The sequence below is a fragment of the Rhinopithecus bieti genome, unplaced genomic scaffold (genome assembly GCF_001698545.2).
Source record: "Rhinopithecus bieti isolate Rb0 unplaced genomic scaffold, ASM169854v2 scaffold_15838, whole genome shotgun sequence".
Lineage (NCBI taxonomy): Eukaryota > Metazoa > Chordata > Mammalia > Primates > Cercopithecidae > Rhinopithecus > Rhinopithecus bieti.
The window spans coordinates 1,119,627-1,135,562 of NW_016808928.1; the positions used below are offsets into that span (position 1 = coordinate 1,119,627).

General features: G+C 40.5%; 1 protein-coding gene across 1 annotated transcript in view; it reads left to right on the top strand.

Moving 5' to 3' along the window:
- CSMD1 (CUB and Sushi multiple domains 1) overlaps positions 1-15,936 on the top strand; it is a 1,215,136-nt gene that overhangs the window by 1,026,729 nt on the left and 172,471 nt on the right. The window contains exons 41-44 of the mRNA XM_017887857.1: positions 4,082-4,259; positions 5,176-5,321; positions 6,097-6,177; positions 7,243-7,356. Coding sequence (XP_017743346.1) covers positions 4,082-4,259; positions 5,176-5,321; positions 6,097-6,177; positions 7,243-7,356 — 519 coding nt within the window. The remainder of the gene's footprint in view (positions 1-4,081; positions 4,260-5,175; positions 5,322-6,096; positions 6,178-7,242; positions 7,357-15,936) is intronic.

Here is a 15,936-nt window from a genome sequence, read left to right on the forward strand (position 1 = left end):
TATAAAATTTACTATATTTTATATTAATATTTATGCCAAGTATATTTATTAGTTTTTTAATATGAATTTCTTTCATATTCTTAATGTTTAGGCAAAAAACTTAACATAATTCTAGAGAAAACCATCTATAAATGATAAGCCTCTTAGCAAACATTCAAAGTTTTAAAATTTAAATTACTCTGTTTTTACTTTATTTATTTGAGATGGGGTCTCAGTCTGTTGCCCAGGCTGGAGTGCAGTAGTTCAATCACTGCTCACTGTAGCATTGACCTGCCAGGCTCAAGCAGTCCTCCCACTTCAGCCTCCCAAGTGGCTGGAACTATAGGCATGTGCTCCCATGCATGACTAATTAAAAAAAAAATTATTGTTGTTTTTTTATAGATGGGATCCCCCTGTATTGCCCAGACTAGTCTCGAACTCCTGGGCTCAAATGATCCTCCTGCCTCAGCCTACCAAAGTGCTGGAATTATAGCTATGACCACAACATGGGCCAGCCTGTTTTAATTTTAATTTGATGTAACATCACTTAATATGCCCTATCCATCTCTCTTCACAGAAAGTCACATTGCATAAAGAGAGGAAAAGGTAGCACAATAAAGAGATGTTTCCTTGTACCTCCGCCCTCCTTTGCCAATGTGTGCCAGCCCACCAGTTGATTTTCTGGCATCTTCTAGCTCTGGCTTCACACTTGAGCAGGAGTCAGTCACATATACCCATCACTTTTGTGTGTTAACCACCAAAAGTCCCCCCTTCCCACTTCTCAGGGATGTCAATTAACGAAGGGAAGCCTCGGTGGTATTTGAGGCAATGGTAGAGAGTGGTGCTGTGGGGGAGGTCAGTGGTGCCAGGGTACCTGGGCAAGTTTGCCATTGGGCATGACATTCAAGTTAGACATCACCGCCATCACTTTGAACACAGCGACTGCTGGCTCTAGAATTGGATCAAAATATGCTGCTTTGTTATCTTTATGTGCTTACTCTCTGGAAAAATACATGAGCAAACAGCTTCAGCAATTCCCTCCTTCACTGCCTTGCACAGCAATGCTCTCTCCCACGTGAACATCCGGGTATTCATGAGCACGGAAATGCGTGCGCGTCTCTTTACTCCATGGCTCCCGAGAGTGGAAGGAGTGTGGCCTCTCCATCTCTTTCAGTTGCTGATGCCATGGTCAGCTGCTTGTCTTCCTGGTCAGGCTTGGACCAGAGTCTCCCAGGCAGACAGGTGAGGAGCTGGGAGGTACCTGCTGTGTTCCACGCAGAGCTTCCTCCTTCATCTCACTCCAGACTCCACTTTGAACCCCGCCTCCAGGGAAAGGAAGGCAGGGGGGATGCGCTTCCTGCCGAGACACGCACACTTCCTGCAGAGGCAGATCACAGGCCCGCGTCTCTGCGGAGCTCAGTGAGACGCCACCACTCGGGGAAATGCAAGCATGCCTTTGATGCCACTACAGGGAGGCTAAAGACTTTCTGGAACTAGATAAAGATCAGGCCAGGGAAAAGGAGAGGGGAAATTTTGACTCCAGTTTTTTTAGGGTCTTCTTTTTTTCATCTCTAGACTACCCAGTGGGAGGGCAACAGGATTTTGCTTTGAGAGAATTTTGTGTGCTCACGGATAGAATATTATTATCTTATGTGATGATGGGCATCTCTTCTTTTCCTTCACAGCACTTGCACCCGTTGAATTTTAAACTTCTGTAGTGTTTGCTTAGTATCTCTCTTCATCACCGTTCAGTAAGCTTTTTACAAAGGCAGCAACAGGGTCACCACGGTTCACTATGGCATCTCCAGCCCCAAGCACCCTTTCTGGTACATAATCCACTCTCAGTAGATACTTGTTGAGTGAGTGATTGAAAAGATTTGTTATTTGGATTTCATAGATAAATCATGGCAAGAATCACTGACTTGCTCAATGTCATAGAGCTATTCAGTGGCATAAAGAATATTGGAATCAGGAACGTGTTCTACCAGGAAAATCACCACCTCATTTCTTTTACCCTTTAAGAGGTGGAAACGATGGCTTTTTGTTTTGTTTTCCCAACAGGAAGGGTGCTACTATCTATAATGTGGTTAGATAACTTCAAGATTCAACTAGAAGGGAAACCTTAGCATTGTAAGTCCACATTAAATTAATAGCATGGAGTCACTCGTAAAGGGTTTCAGCCTAATTGGTTTCATGAGTTTACTATTAAAGTGCTTTCTGGTTATTCTCTAATTCATCAGTTCATCAATTTGTTTATCATGATCCTAGCTAGACAATAGGGACTGATGAAAGGAAGTAGCGGCTGGGGTGGGAGGAGGAGACGCAGACCCTGTCTCCTAGAGGCTGACAGTCTCATGGGAGCTGTGTGGTCTATGAGCAGATACTGGACCTCTAGAGCTAGAGCAACCAGGAAAGACTTTAAGGAGGCAGTGACAAGGCATTGAGTTTTGAAGGAAGAGACAAATTTGCCTTGGCAGAAAATAGAAGAAAGGCATGTGAACACTCCCTCGACATCTGGAGGGAGGAAAAGTGCACTGCCAACAGGAGACCAAAGTAGCTTGTTATGGGGCCAGCATGGTTTATAGTCCCATTATTATTATTATTAATTATTATTAGAGACAGAGACTCTCTCTGTCACCCAGGCTGGAGTGCAATGGCACAATCTTGGCTTACTGCAATCTGCACCTCCCAGATTGAAGCAATTCTCCTGCCTCAGCCCCCTAAGTACCTGGGATTACAGGTGTGCACCACCACGCCCAGCTAATTTTTGTATTTTTAGTAGCGTTGGGGTTTCACCATGTTAGCCAGGCTGGTCTTGAACTCCTGACCTAAGGTAATCCACCCACCTCAGTCTCCCAAAATGCTGGGATTACAGGAGTGAGCCACCGTGCCCTGCGTATGGTCCCATGTTACAGATGACAAGTATCAGGAGTGTCCCAGACCCTGACCTCATAGAATTTACAGAAATGGAGGCTCCCAGGGGTAATTTGCTTCTCCAGCTTACAATCCAGGTTTGTGTGACTCCAAACCTCACTTAGTAATAATGATGCTGTAAAACTTCTAAAATAGTGTCTACCTGTAGTCCTTTCTTCTGATGAAAGGACCCAAAACTCCAGCCAGGTTCAATCCAATGTTCTTTTCAAATCAATACACATCTGCGCGGTTCAGCAACGTATCATATCCTGCCTCACGGTATATTCTCACTTGTTATTAAACTTTTCTTTTGTTTATCTGTTTGTGTATTTGGGCCTTTTTCCTCCACCTAAATTCTGTACCATCTTCGGCAGCCCTTCAAGGTTCAAGAGAGTTGTGAACACTCATCTCACACCTCTTAGCTGTTGGTTTGATTTCAAGGTTCAAAGTTTTATGACTTTGATGCACTATGTTTGAATTACAGGCTATATTTCAGGTTATTCCATTAGTACTTGGACATGTCGTTTTCCATAAATAAAATAATTACCAATAATAAATATACATTTCTTAACAAAAATGAAAATAAATTGGGTATTGTGGTAGTTCTTCAAGTTGTTGAACACTTGTAAAAACTGGAAATGCTTCCATAAAACATCACTTACATAATCTTACATTACATTATCTTACTTCTTCGGGTATATATCTGAAGAAGTAAGATAAGTAAAGAATTGATAATGTTTTTGTTTTAAGGCAAATAGACTTAGATAAAACTGTTTCAGACGGCTTATAAATAGGGTCTAGCAGTGTGAGTTAGAAAAAGCAGTTACATATTTATGAATACTTTCCCCATAATTCACTGTGCTGGACACTCAACTGGGTTGTCAGCAGGTCACAGGTGATAACTAAGGATTTTATTTGAGTCATAGAAGAATAAATTTGTCCTAAAGGAATTTTGAAGATATGGAGAATATATTAAATAAAACTGAGATAATTTAGCTTAGACATATAATTCTTCTAAGTTCTTCAAATATTAGGGGAGTAATTTTGACAAAATGGTCATTCAGAAATATTTCTCACTTATTTCCCTTCAGGAAAAATGTTGGCTAAGGTACTTTGGAGTCAAATATTTAGCTTTCTACTTTCTAAAATCAGCTGTATGGCATTTGTTTTTTCTTGGCTTCCTTTGCAGCCCCTTGTGGGTACAACGTAACTTCTCAGAATGGCACCATCTACTCCCCTGGCTTTCCTGATGAGTATCCGATCCTGAAGGACTGCATTTGGCTCGTTACCGTGCCTCCCGGGCATGGAGTTTACATCAACTTCACCCTGTTACAGACGGAAGCTGTGAACGATTACATTGCTGTTTGGTATGAGAACCTCTCAAGTCAAAATATCTGTAATCATGATAAACAATTCTGACTTAGCATACATATGCCATTTATATACAGGGCACATATTTAGAATAAACTTCTTAGATACTAGAGAAGAAATTCACCAACGAAATCCAGAGATATAGTGAATCAATTTCACATAGTACATGTGGGTTTTGCTGCATGGTAGAAATAGGCAGAATTATGTCTATTTGTCTGTATCTGTGTGTGTGTGTAGAGGATGTGTGTTTGTGGGTGTGTGTGGGGTGTATCTGTGTGTGATGTGTGTCTCTATGGGTGTGTATGTGTGGTGTGTGTGGCTTGTATATGTCTGTGTGTGGCTTATATGTGTGTTTGTGTGTGTGGTGTCTGTGTGTGTGTGCATGTTGTGTGTGGTGTGGCTGCACTCTTGTCGGAGCCCACAGTGGAAGCAGGAGCAGAAGCCAGTGGCCAGGGCAAGTAGAAGCAGAAGACCATGCTGGCCAGGCTGGTCTCGAACTCCTGACCTCAGGTGACCTGTCCACCTCGTCCTCCCAAAATGCTGGGATTCAAGGTGAGAGCCACCGTGACTGGCCAGTTTTACCTCTTTCTGGCAAAAGAAAGAATGCTTACAAAACTCCCTATATGCTTGATGAAACAATGACAAAAATCATGCAACATGGATGAGGAAAGGCGTGCTGCTGTTGACATTTGACCAGTGCCGAGCGCCTGCTGAACACTAATGAAAGACAGAGACTGGAGGGTTCCTCAACTTTGTGGAAATTCAACATCTTGATGTTTACAAACACAGTATCCAGAGAATGGATATGTTTTATTGCTTTTATAAAAAAAAATTAATTCATTAGCCAAAGTTTCCATTAATCTCACTCAGAAGTAAATATACTTAGACGGCCGCCTCTTTCTGTCTTTCTAGGGACGGTCCCGATCAGAACTCACCCCAGCTGGGAGTTTTCAGTGGCAACACAGCCCTCGAAACAGCATATAGTTCCACCAACCAAGTCTTGCTCAAGTTCCACAGTGACTTTTCAAATGGAGGCTTCTTTGTCCTCAATTTCCACGGTCAGTTGATTTTCACTCCGGTAATTAAGACTGAGAATTCCATGTGGTGTTTCCTGCTGAAGTTTCTTGACTCAGCCGAGGGCATATATGATTCTCTTGCATTGGAGGCCACTGTTTCCTGTGGTCCTTTTTTTGTTTAATGATATCTTTATTATTTCACATCATAATAAGCTTGGATTTATTCCAAGATACATGTATCCTAAGTGAAGCTCTGAGATGAAGACCCTTGAAAGAGATTTGGTACCTTTTATAGATTTACTCATCCCTGTCTCAGGATAAGATGTTATAGCAAATGTCATGTAACTATAAATGGTGTGAAAGCAAACCTCCAATAATCCTGGGAATGCACTCTAAATGATATGCAGGAAATCTATCAATCAATCGCTTATCTCGCACGAACACTGCCACCCACAGAATTCCTTGGGACAAGGGACAGGGCAGATGTTAGCAAATCTAAACATGGACAGGGAGTCAGGTTGACTGTTGAGTCATTCTTCTTGCAGAATTCCAAACATCTGTAAAGTGTGTTTATTTAAATACTATACTTTAAAAAATAATTGTACACTTTTTTCCTTGGGCTTTAACTATTTTTTGGCATTAAATAATAATATGAACATTTGAAGCTTGGGAATTTCATAAAACTATGATTCATGAATATAGACATTTCAGTCAGTATACTTAAGCATTATAACAACTGTCAGGTGAATTTTTGTTAATAGTTGTGTTTATTCAGCAAGTGTAATTGCAATTATTATTCTTTCCATTAATCATTTAGCATTTCAGCTCAAGAAATGTCAACCTCCCCCAGCGGTTCCACAGGCAGAAATGCTTACTGAGGATGATGATTTTGAAATAGGTAATATTTTCTTCAATACAATACCATGAACTCAACACGACATTTTTTTACACCCACTTCTCATTGTAATCATTACTCAGACAAGTTAATGAGTAATTTGTCAGAGAAACAAAATGAAAACAAAAGCAAACTATCCTTAAAGTATTGCTGAGAACTTATGCAGAGGTCATGTATCAAATAGAAAATATCTGTCCTTCTTCATTACCATGATTTTTTTTTTTGTTTTGCCGTTTGAATTTTGATTCAGTTTGAACATTTTTTTCCTCTACTACATTTGCTAATCGTATTTGCTAGACAGACGTGGGCAGATATCTGTATTTGGTTAGGGGGACGCATTCATGCACTTGAGAAAAATCTTAATCATTCGTGGCTAAAAGGATGATTACATAACAATGACATTTCCTTGAAACTGGGATATAATAAGAGAAACTATTTAGTGATATTTAGGATTTCTGCTTTATCATTTTATATTAATGATCTAATTTATTAAATACTCTTCTGGTCATACTGAGAAGGCAGTGATGGCATATGTTTATAGTATAATTATTGTAACCCAGGATTTTTCAGCCCCAATTATAAAACTCTGCCCTGTGTTTCAGACCGCTGGTCAAACCATGTGACCTGATTTCTGCTGTCCTCACCCTGGCTTACTTAATTGGAACATTGTGCTAAGTAGGCCAAGGTCAGAGATGAGTCTCCATGGATGCTGTAAAGTCATTTGATTCTACAATCTTGCTTAAACCATAGCATCTGTTTTCCTTTTTTTTTTTTTTTTTTTCCCCATCTGCAATCACTGGGGAAGGGGAACCAACATGAATGCATCAGTCAAGGAAGAAAAGCTGGCCCATCATTTCAGTACTAATATCGGCTAAGCTTAATAGAGCATCTTTATAAATTAAGAACTTAAAATGGTACTATTTTAAAAGACTAAAAATAAATATCGACACAGTTTCTAAAAAGATTTGCAAGTTGATTTAATTCATTACGTAGTCTGATATGTGTAACACCCTCACGCATTCAGAAGGTCACACACAATTTCCTGGTTTGCTGTATTGACTCTTCCAGGAGATTTTGTGAAGTACCAGTGCCACCCCGGGTACACCTTGGTGGGGACCGACACTCTGACCTGCAAGCTCAGTTCCCAGTTGCAGTTTGAAGGTTCTCTCCCAATATGTGAAGGTATGCACTGTTTGATACTAAAACTACATAAACTTATTCAACATGGAAAATTGTATTGTTTGTATTGGTCTGCATTTCTTTGTATAGGTGTGAATTTATTTATTTATTTTTTATTTATTTTGGAGATAGGGTCTTACTCTGTCACCCAGGTGGGAGTGCAGCGGCACAATCATAGTTCACCACAGCCTCAACTTCCCTGGTCTCAGGTGATCCTCCTGCCTCAGCCTCCTGAGTAACTGGTACTACATGCGTGCACCACCATGCCTGGCTAATTTTTGGAAATTTTTTATATATATAAACAGGTTTTCACCATGTTACCCAGGCTGGTCTTGAACTTCTGGACTCAAGCGATCCCCCTGCCTCAGCTTCCCAAATTGCTAAGATTGCAGGCATGAACCACTGCACCCAGCCTGCACTTAATCTGTGCTCTGATCCCATTGCAATGAAACTAACATGCTAACAGAAATATCCAGTGATGCTTTTTCTTTTAGCTAATCCTAGAAAATAAACCAAGGCCATATCAAATAAGAGATCATGTTTCTCACAGCAATTTATCATGTAAATGTTCGAACATGGCAAAATTGAAATAATTTTAATACCGGAATAATTTAACACCTTAATATACACGACCTAGCTTCCACTATGAAAACTTACAAAGTATTTCCTTTATCACATGCCTATGTGTTATTTTTCTAGCCATTTATTAAGCTATGCTATATTTTTGATGCATTTCAAGGCAAATTTTGAATATTACTTCATTTTGCTGTAAATGCATTAGCATGCATATAATTAGCTGGTGTTTAATATTTTGATGTAAATTTATAAACAATGAAATGTGTGCATTTCATGTTTTTCTCACATGTGTTTAGCATATGTAGACCATGTGCAAGAAAATAGACAATATACAACAATAGAACAAGATATTGAGGCTGAATCTGTTGATTTCATCTATTAGAAGACAAGTAGATCACTTTTAAAAGATTGTTTAATAGCACCACTTTCAAGTATCATTGAATAAAAAAGACTGGAAAAACTATACATAAGCTCAAATGCGCAAGTAAGTTAGAAATATCATTAGTTCACCTATCAAAAAGCTTTGCAAATTAGAACAGTTTTTATGCCTTCAAAATCATAACGAAGTGCAGATGTAGTGCTTTTGAGCAATGCAGCTCTTTCAAGGAATCCAACTATTGTAATTCCTTAGGGTGGGTGACACAGCTCAAAGGGCCCCTACGATTTAGGAAGGCAAGACGTGGAGCCAGAGTCAATCAATCAGGCAACTTTGAGCAAATCACTCTTCCCTGCATTGTGCACAGAGAGGATGATTTATCTGCTGTATTTTTGAGATTGTTGTAACGACTCAGTGAATATTAAATGAATTTATCTTTTTGAGTGTTTTATAATGTTAACTGCCTTCCCTGTAAAAGGAAGTTTTCCTTGCAAAAGTATCAACTTGGCAGTGGTTTTGCAGATGCTCACACCTGTGAATGGCTCCTCTTCAAAGGCCTGAAAACTGGCTGAGCGCGGTGGCTCATGCCTGTAATCCTAGCATTTTGGGAGGCCAAGGTGGGCGGATCACCTGAGGTTGGGAGTTCGAGACCAGCCTGACCAACATGGAGAAACCCTGTCTCTACTAAAAATACAAAATTAGCCGGGCATGGTGGTGCATGCCTGTAATCTACTCGAGTAGCGCAGCCAGCTACTTGAGTGGCTGAGTCAGGAGAATTGCTTGAACCCGGGAGGTGGAGGTTGTAGTGAGCCGAGATCGTGCCATTGCGCTCCAGCCTGGGAGACAGAGCAAAACTCTGTCTCAAAAAAAGAGAAAAAAAAAAGATCTGATAACTTTGTGCATTCTCATTCTGGAATGAGGCAGGATTCCAGGCACCCTGAAAGAGAGAAACAGTCTTCTACATCTGAAGAAAAATTGGCATACATTTTGGAATGAATTATTACCAAATATCCATAATAACTTGGATTTTTTTTGAAAAAATGTTAACATTAAATTTGTATCTACATGAGAGCCATTGATTACAGGAAACCACTACCTGAGCAGAGGACCAGACCCTTAGCCTGCTTATCTGTTTAAACGCTCAGCAGACCACAGGCTGTGGAAGTCATCAAAATCTGTGCCTCTAGGTTGCCTTACTTAGAAGTGGAGATTGCATTGGGTGCAAAGTCAGGACCAGAGTCATTATCTTCTTAGAAAAAAGCCAACGTCTGTGCCATCTTCCAGGATCAACAATGGTCTATAGATGGGTTCTTTCCTCAAGGTGGGGGGATATAAAAAGTGTTCATCTTCTGCCATTCTATATAAAAATGAACTCAGGCAAACCTTTGCATTTTTTAAGGTACATTTTAATCCCAACAAACAAAGCCTCAAGTTTCTCAGAATAGACGACTTTAAGTAAAGGTGATCTTAGCTGAGAAGAGAAGAAAGGCATACGTATGTATCAGATGTGCTTCTCTAAAAACAGGGAATTTTGGCCAGGCGCAGTGGCTCATACCTGTAATCCCAGAACTTTGGGAGGCCAAGGCGGGCAGATCACCTGAGGTCGGGAGTTCAAGACCACCCTGCCCAACATGAAGAAACCCCGTCTCTACTGAAAATACAAAATTAGCCAGGCGTAGTGACACATGCCTGTAATCCCAGCCACTCGGTAGGCTGAGGCTGGAGAATCACTGGAACCTGGGAGGTGGAGGTTGCAGTGAGCCAAGATTGTTCCATTGCACTCCAGCCTGGGCAACAAGAGCAAAACTATGTCATTTAAAAAATAATTTAATAAAAGGAATTTGATTAGGGTGTCCTCTTCAGATGAACCTAGTTCTTATTTAAATGATGTTTGATTCATGACAAGAACAGAGAACAATCATGCACTGCATGACGTTTTGATCCATGACAGACCGTGTAGATAAACATGGTCCTGTAAATTATAATGAGGCTGAAAATTCCCACCACTGAGTGACGTCTAGCAGTCGCAGTGCTACGGGGCAACGCATTACCTTTCCATGTTGAGACGCTTTCAGATGCGAGAATACTTACCCTTGTGTTCCAGTTGCCTACAGTCTTCAGTACAGTCTCATGCTGTGCAGGTGTGTCGTCTCAGAGCAATAGGCTACACCATATGGCTTAATTGTGTAGCAGGCTGTACCATCTGGGTGTGTGTAAGTGTTCCTGGACCAGACTGAGGGTGGGGCTGTTATTTTTCACGGCCCAATAACGAGATGCAGATGAACTGAGGAGGAAGAGAGTTTTTATTTCTATAACTGGTTACAGGGAGAAAGACTGGAAATTATCACCAGATCAACTCAAAATTACAAAGTTTTTTAGAGCTTTTATACCTCCTAAGCTATATGTCTATATGTAAGTGTGCATTTATTTAAAGACATAAGTGATTAACTTTTAAAAATTTATAACTAAGGTCTGAGTCCTGAAGACCTTTCTCTGGAGCCTCAGTAAGTTTACTGAATCTAAATGGGTCCAGTGCTGGGGTGATTAACCTTGTTTTGTCTCCTGCTAAATCACGAAGGTTTGGGGCGTTCCTGTAGACCCCCATAAACTTGTTTGTGGAGGTCTGGGGAGTTTCTTCAGGCTGCTAATAAAACTTGTTGAATCCTAAAAGGGTCCTGTGAAGAATTCCTTTGTTACCTGGTCATGCTTCAAGGCCCAGGAGAAGCCTGGGGAAACTCTTTGTAGAAAGGCACTGGCTCTTTTAGCTTTTTAAATATTTATCTGGAACACTCCGTTCCAGTCTTTGTATAAAGGCACTGGCTCTTTCAGCTTTTAATGTCTAACTGGAACACTCCGTTAGTACTGAAACAGTTGTTATGGAGGCCTGCGTTCGTGAGACTGGCCTGCCGCTGAAGTGCATGCTGTTATCTTTGCGTGGTGCTGTGATCCCCTAAAGCTGCATTTCTCACATCCTGTCCCACCTTTAAGTGGCACATGTCGAAATCAACACAACATGTGCATTATTCTCTAAATCTCCTCAGTCGTCACAGACATTTACAGGGAGTGTTCTGCAGACAGACTTCACCAACTTTCACTCACGTCGGAGGTTCCTGCACCCCACTCCACTCCTCAGGCGGCACACAGGATTACCTAGTTCTCTGCTCTTTCAAGTCACGGGTCAATTTGCTGAAGACAAACGGAGAGTGATCTTAGCTGTCGTTCTCTAAACGGCTCATGATTTGAAAACAAACAGGAAATAGGACCCCAGATGTCTCTTCCCAAATCCTGAATCACTGAAGCACTTAATTATTGTCTCTTTAAGTAACTTTTCTACTATTCGATTGATTTGATTGTGCTCAAGTGGGGGCCCGTCTTCCAATAAATTCTTCAGAAAAATTATATTAGCTATTAGTCTGTCTTCTTCAAATGTCATAACCACACTTTTAGAAGTTGTGTTTTGAAAATTATCACCCTCCCAGCGCTTTGGGAGGCCGAGGCAGGAGGATCACTTGAGGTCAGGAGTTCGAGACCAGCCTGGCCAACATGGTGAAACCCTGTGTCTACTGAAAATACAAAAATTAGCCAGATGTGGTGGTGGGCATCTGTAATCCCAGCTGCTCTGGAGGCTGAGGCTGGAGAATCACTTGAACCCCTGATGCAGAGGTTGCGGTGAGCCAAGATTGCGTCACTGCACTCCAGCCTGAGCGACAGAGCAAGACTCTGTCAAAAAAAAAAAAAAAAAAGAAGAGAAAAAGAAAATTATCACCAATTTTAGGGAAACACGGAGCGCACATTGTTCTTTGAAAGTCAGCGTTATATGAAGATGTTACTGTGCTGGACACTCATCTTAATGCAGAAAAACCTGAGTAAGAGACATCACAGAAGTGGCTTTTCTCCTGTTAAGGAAAAGAGAAGTATTTCAAAAAGTGAAGAGAATTAATAACAAAGGTTTGGAAACACAAAGGAGGGTGCGGCGTTGAGGAAAAGGGAGGAGATGGCTTCCTACTGCTTGCTCTTAGGGGGTTTTGGGGGAAGAGGTAGTAAATTAAATCAGGCTGGAAACCTAAGCTAGGACCTGACTTTAAAGGTCTTCAAAGTCAAGTTTCTTCATCCTGTGGACCACAGGGGATCCTTCAATAGTTTTTAGAATATTCATCTCTTTAGAAAAAAAAAAAAAAAAAAAAAAACATGCATTTTCAATGAACATTAAGGAGATTCAATGACCTTCTGATGATGACCATTCGGGAAAGCAGCAGACGGAGGCAACATAAAAACCACTGCTGCCCAGATCCAGCTGCCTTCTGTGTGTGGGATAACAGCAGGCGTCGCAAGGGCCCTGGGCCAGCCTTTCCCCTAGTTCACAGAGGACTCGCCTTCTCCAATTCCATCATACCTATGGGTGCTTTTAAGAATTAATCTTAGTTACTCATAAATCCCAATTTATGCTATTAATCTAGAGTACTAATCCTCATCTATTACTTTTGCTGAAGGCCTATGAGATGCATTGAATAAGATGCTTTGGGTTTTAAGCCTCACATTTTATTTTTCTTTTAAAAAATGCTGGGGCACTAACATTGTGCAGAAGGATGATAGCTCAAAGCACAGGTGGTGTCTGAGAGAGGGAGGCTTTCAGGTGTGTTTTTGACAGACGCTCTAAGCAGGTGCTCCCCTACAGTGAGAGGCTTCCCAGATTCTCAAGTGGAGACACAATTGTTTTCTAATGTGTAATTGCTGCTAAGAAATAAACATCTCAGCTATAGGATCACACTGTAGTCCCTTTAAGCCCTCCCATTCCAAGTGGGCATTGCTCCACGCAACAGTTTATGACACTGAGCAGAAGGAGCGGTTCCATATGAAAGAGCAGAAGAAACACAAGAAAACAAACAAAACCACTTTCGCTCATGGATGAACACATCCAAATGCCTCTTAGTCCGAGCATGGTGGAGGCTGAGGTGGAAGGATCGCTTGAGCTCAGGAGTTGGAGACCTGCCTGGGCAACATGGCAAAACAATATCTCTAAAATAAAAATACAAAAATTAGCCAGGAGTGGTGGTGTGCGCCTGTAGTCCCAGCTACTCGGGACTACAGTAGGATCCTGTAGTCCTGAGATGTGAGGATCGCTTGAGCCTGGGAGGTCAAGGCTGCAGTGAGCCGTGATCCTGCCACTGCACTCCAGCCTGGCTTGGGTGACAGAGTGAGACCCTTCTCAAACAAACAAATTAAAAAACAAAACAAAACCTCAAAACACCAAAAAAACCCAAATGAATTTTGAAAACAATATATATGACTGAAAAAAAGTATTGCTAAGTGTTGTAAGAAAAATGATACAAATGGAAAATGGTACAAATTCTCTACCAATTACCTCCTACCTCTTTAGGTCAGAGAGAATTGTAGAAACTGGGGGTCACTCTGTAAACTAATGGGACTTATATAACAAATTGCTTATATTTTCATTTTGTCTTTCCTAAGAAACAAAATCAGCATTTCAAATATAACAGGAATAAGAATGACTATGCTTAAAATGCTACTTCTAGGTTAGATCACTGCCTTGCTGTCAAACTCCAGGATGTGCAAATCGTTTTTCAGGTGGATTTTAGCAACTCAGTAAAGGTTTCTTACTTCCAGATGGCCTGAAGTTCCAATGTCATCTGATAACTATAGCTGCAGTTATAAAATCTCAGTCCTCGTAAAAACACAGGGTAGAGAAATTGGCTATTTTTCAAGTGTAATCCCACAAACTGAAACGCCATCTGGTAGCATTTTTGTGTTAGTGTAAGGTCAGCCGAGAGAAAGGACAAATAGACCCAAAGTCAGGTGAGTAAGTTTATCGAACCTGCCAGCTCTCCACCACAGACAGAGGAGGCAGCCCTGAGCTTACAGAATGAGGGGTTTGTATGGGGGAGAGAGACCCTGGGGTTGTTTGTTGGTTAACTTTGCCATATATTACCTTGTGACATTTGTGGTAGCAGCTAGAGGAAGGAACTTAGAGGAGGGTGTAGGTAAAGTTTGTTCATGCTTCTCACGACCTCCCTCTGTGTGGTCTGGATGGTTTGTAATTAGGGTTTGCTTATTGTAGTAAGGCCTGATGAGTGAAGTCTGCCAGCTTCTCCTCAGCACTTGGATAAGGCTTAGAAATGTCAAGAGGCTTGGGGGAAGGGTGAACAGCACGGAGAAGAAGTGCAGGGCATTCAGGGGAGGCGTGGGCAGTACAGAGGGGTTTGCGGGGAGTGTCGCCAGTGCCAAGAAGCTTTTTGGAGCAGTTTGTCCCTAACAGTTATGAAAAGGTAGGCATGTGGTATGATCGTCCCTAGTCCTTACAACAGTTTCTGCCCACGTAGTGCTTTAGATTAAAAAAAAAAAAAAATTGCATATATTGGCTCTAATTAGAACCCTGAGGGGGAGCTATTATTACCCTCTACTTAGTCAGAGCCAAGAAAAGCCCTGGTTCTTATTGCAAAGTCAAGGCGGGTCTGTGGAGCTTCCAAAACTTGAGGTCCTGGCCTGCACAGATATACACAGGCACGAACCCTAATTTCATTATTTTTTCTTTCTTAAAATATCACATTAACTTTGAATGAGCATCGTGTACGTTACAAAGTGATAAGGCTGCCATCACAGAAGAAATTTATACCTTTAACTCAGTTATTTCAATCTGTGTGTTCTGATTAGGATTATTTTAGTTTATATGATTGCCGTTAATTTATCATTGTAAATATTTTGAAAATCTCACCTAAAATACATGTTATTTAAAGAGTTCTATGAAATGTTTTATGATTTGTGGTCTTATGTCTAAACATTTTCTAAATTTTAAAATAGATCTTAATTAGAATATTAAGATAAATGGAAGAAAATAGGAAATAAATTACCTTTCAAAAGGCAGTTGCTTGAATTAAAACACATATCATAAGCTTCGCTCATCTGTGTGACAAGTTTCTATCTTGAAATGTATGTATAAATAGCACACATTTAACTAATTAAAAGGCGATAACTCAATAAACAAATTTAACAAAAGGTCTTTTTCATTAAGGAAAAGGTGATTAACTATAGAACTCTCAGCACTCTACAAATAATTTTGATATACCATTTTTATTTATGAACCATTACCAATAATAGAAAAAAATTTCCTTTAATAGTTTTATGCACAAACTATTTCTGGAATATAATTTAGTGATGAGAGAAACTACTAATTAGGAAACTCTGGTGTTTTGTTTTGCATGTCCAGATCTCTGCAGATTATTTTTATGTTGATTAAACTGGAAGTAGTTGAATAATAATTTTTTTAAAAAGCAAGAGGAGAAAAGATACGATGTATCCATAGTATCTTCATGATGCATTTACAATTAATTCATCCTTTAGGAATCAGGGCTCCTGCTGAGGTGTCCCATGTGGAATTGAGACCAGGTCTCTAATTCTTCCTCTTCCCAGGGTCCTGAGCAATCACATCCAACGTTGAAATATTACTATGCTAAGTGTAGTAGTCCCCCCGACCCCCGATCCGAGGTTTCCCTTTCTGCAATTTCAGTTACCTGTGCTCAAGCACAGTCTGAAAATATTAAATGAAAAGTTCCAGAAATAAACAACACATTTAAATGTTTGCACTGTTTCAAATAGCCTGAAGAAATCTGCCATCC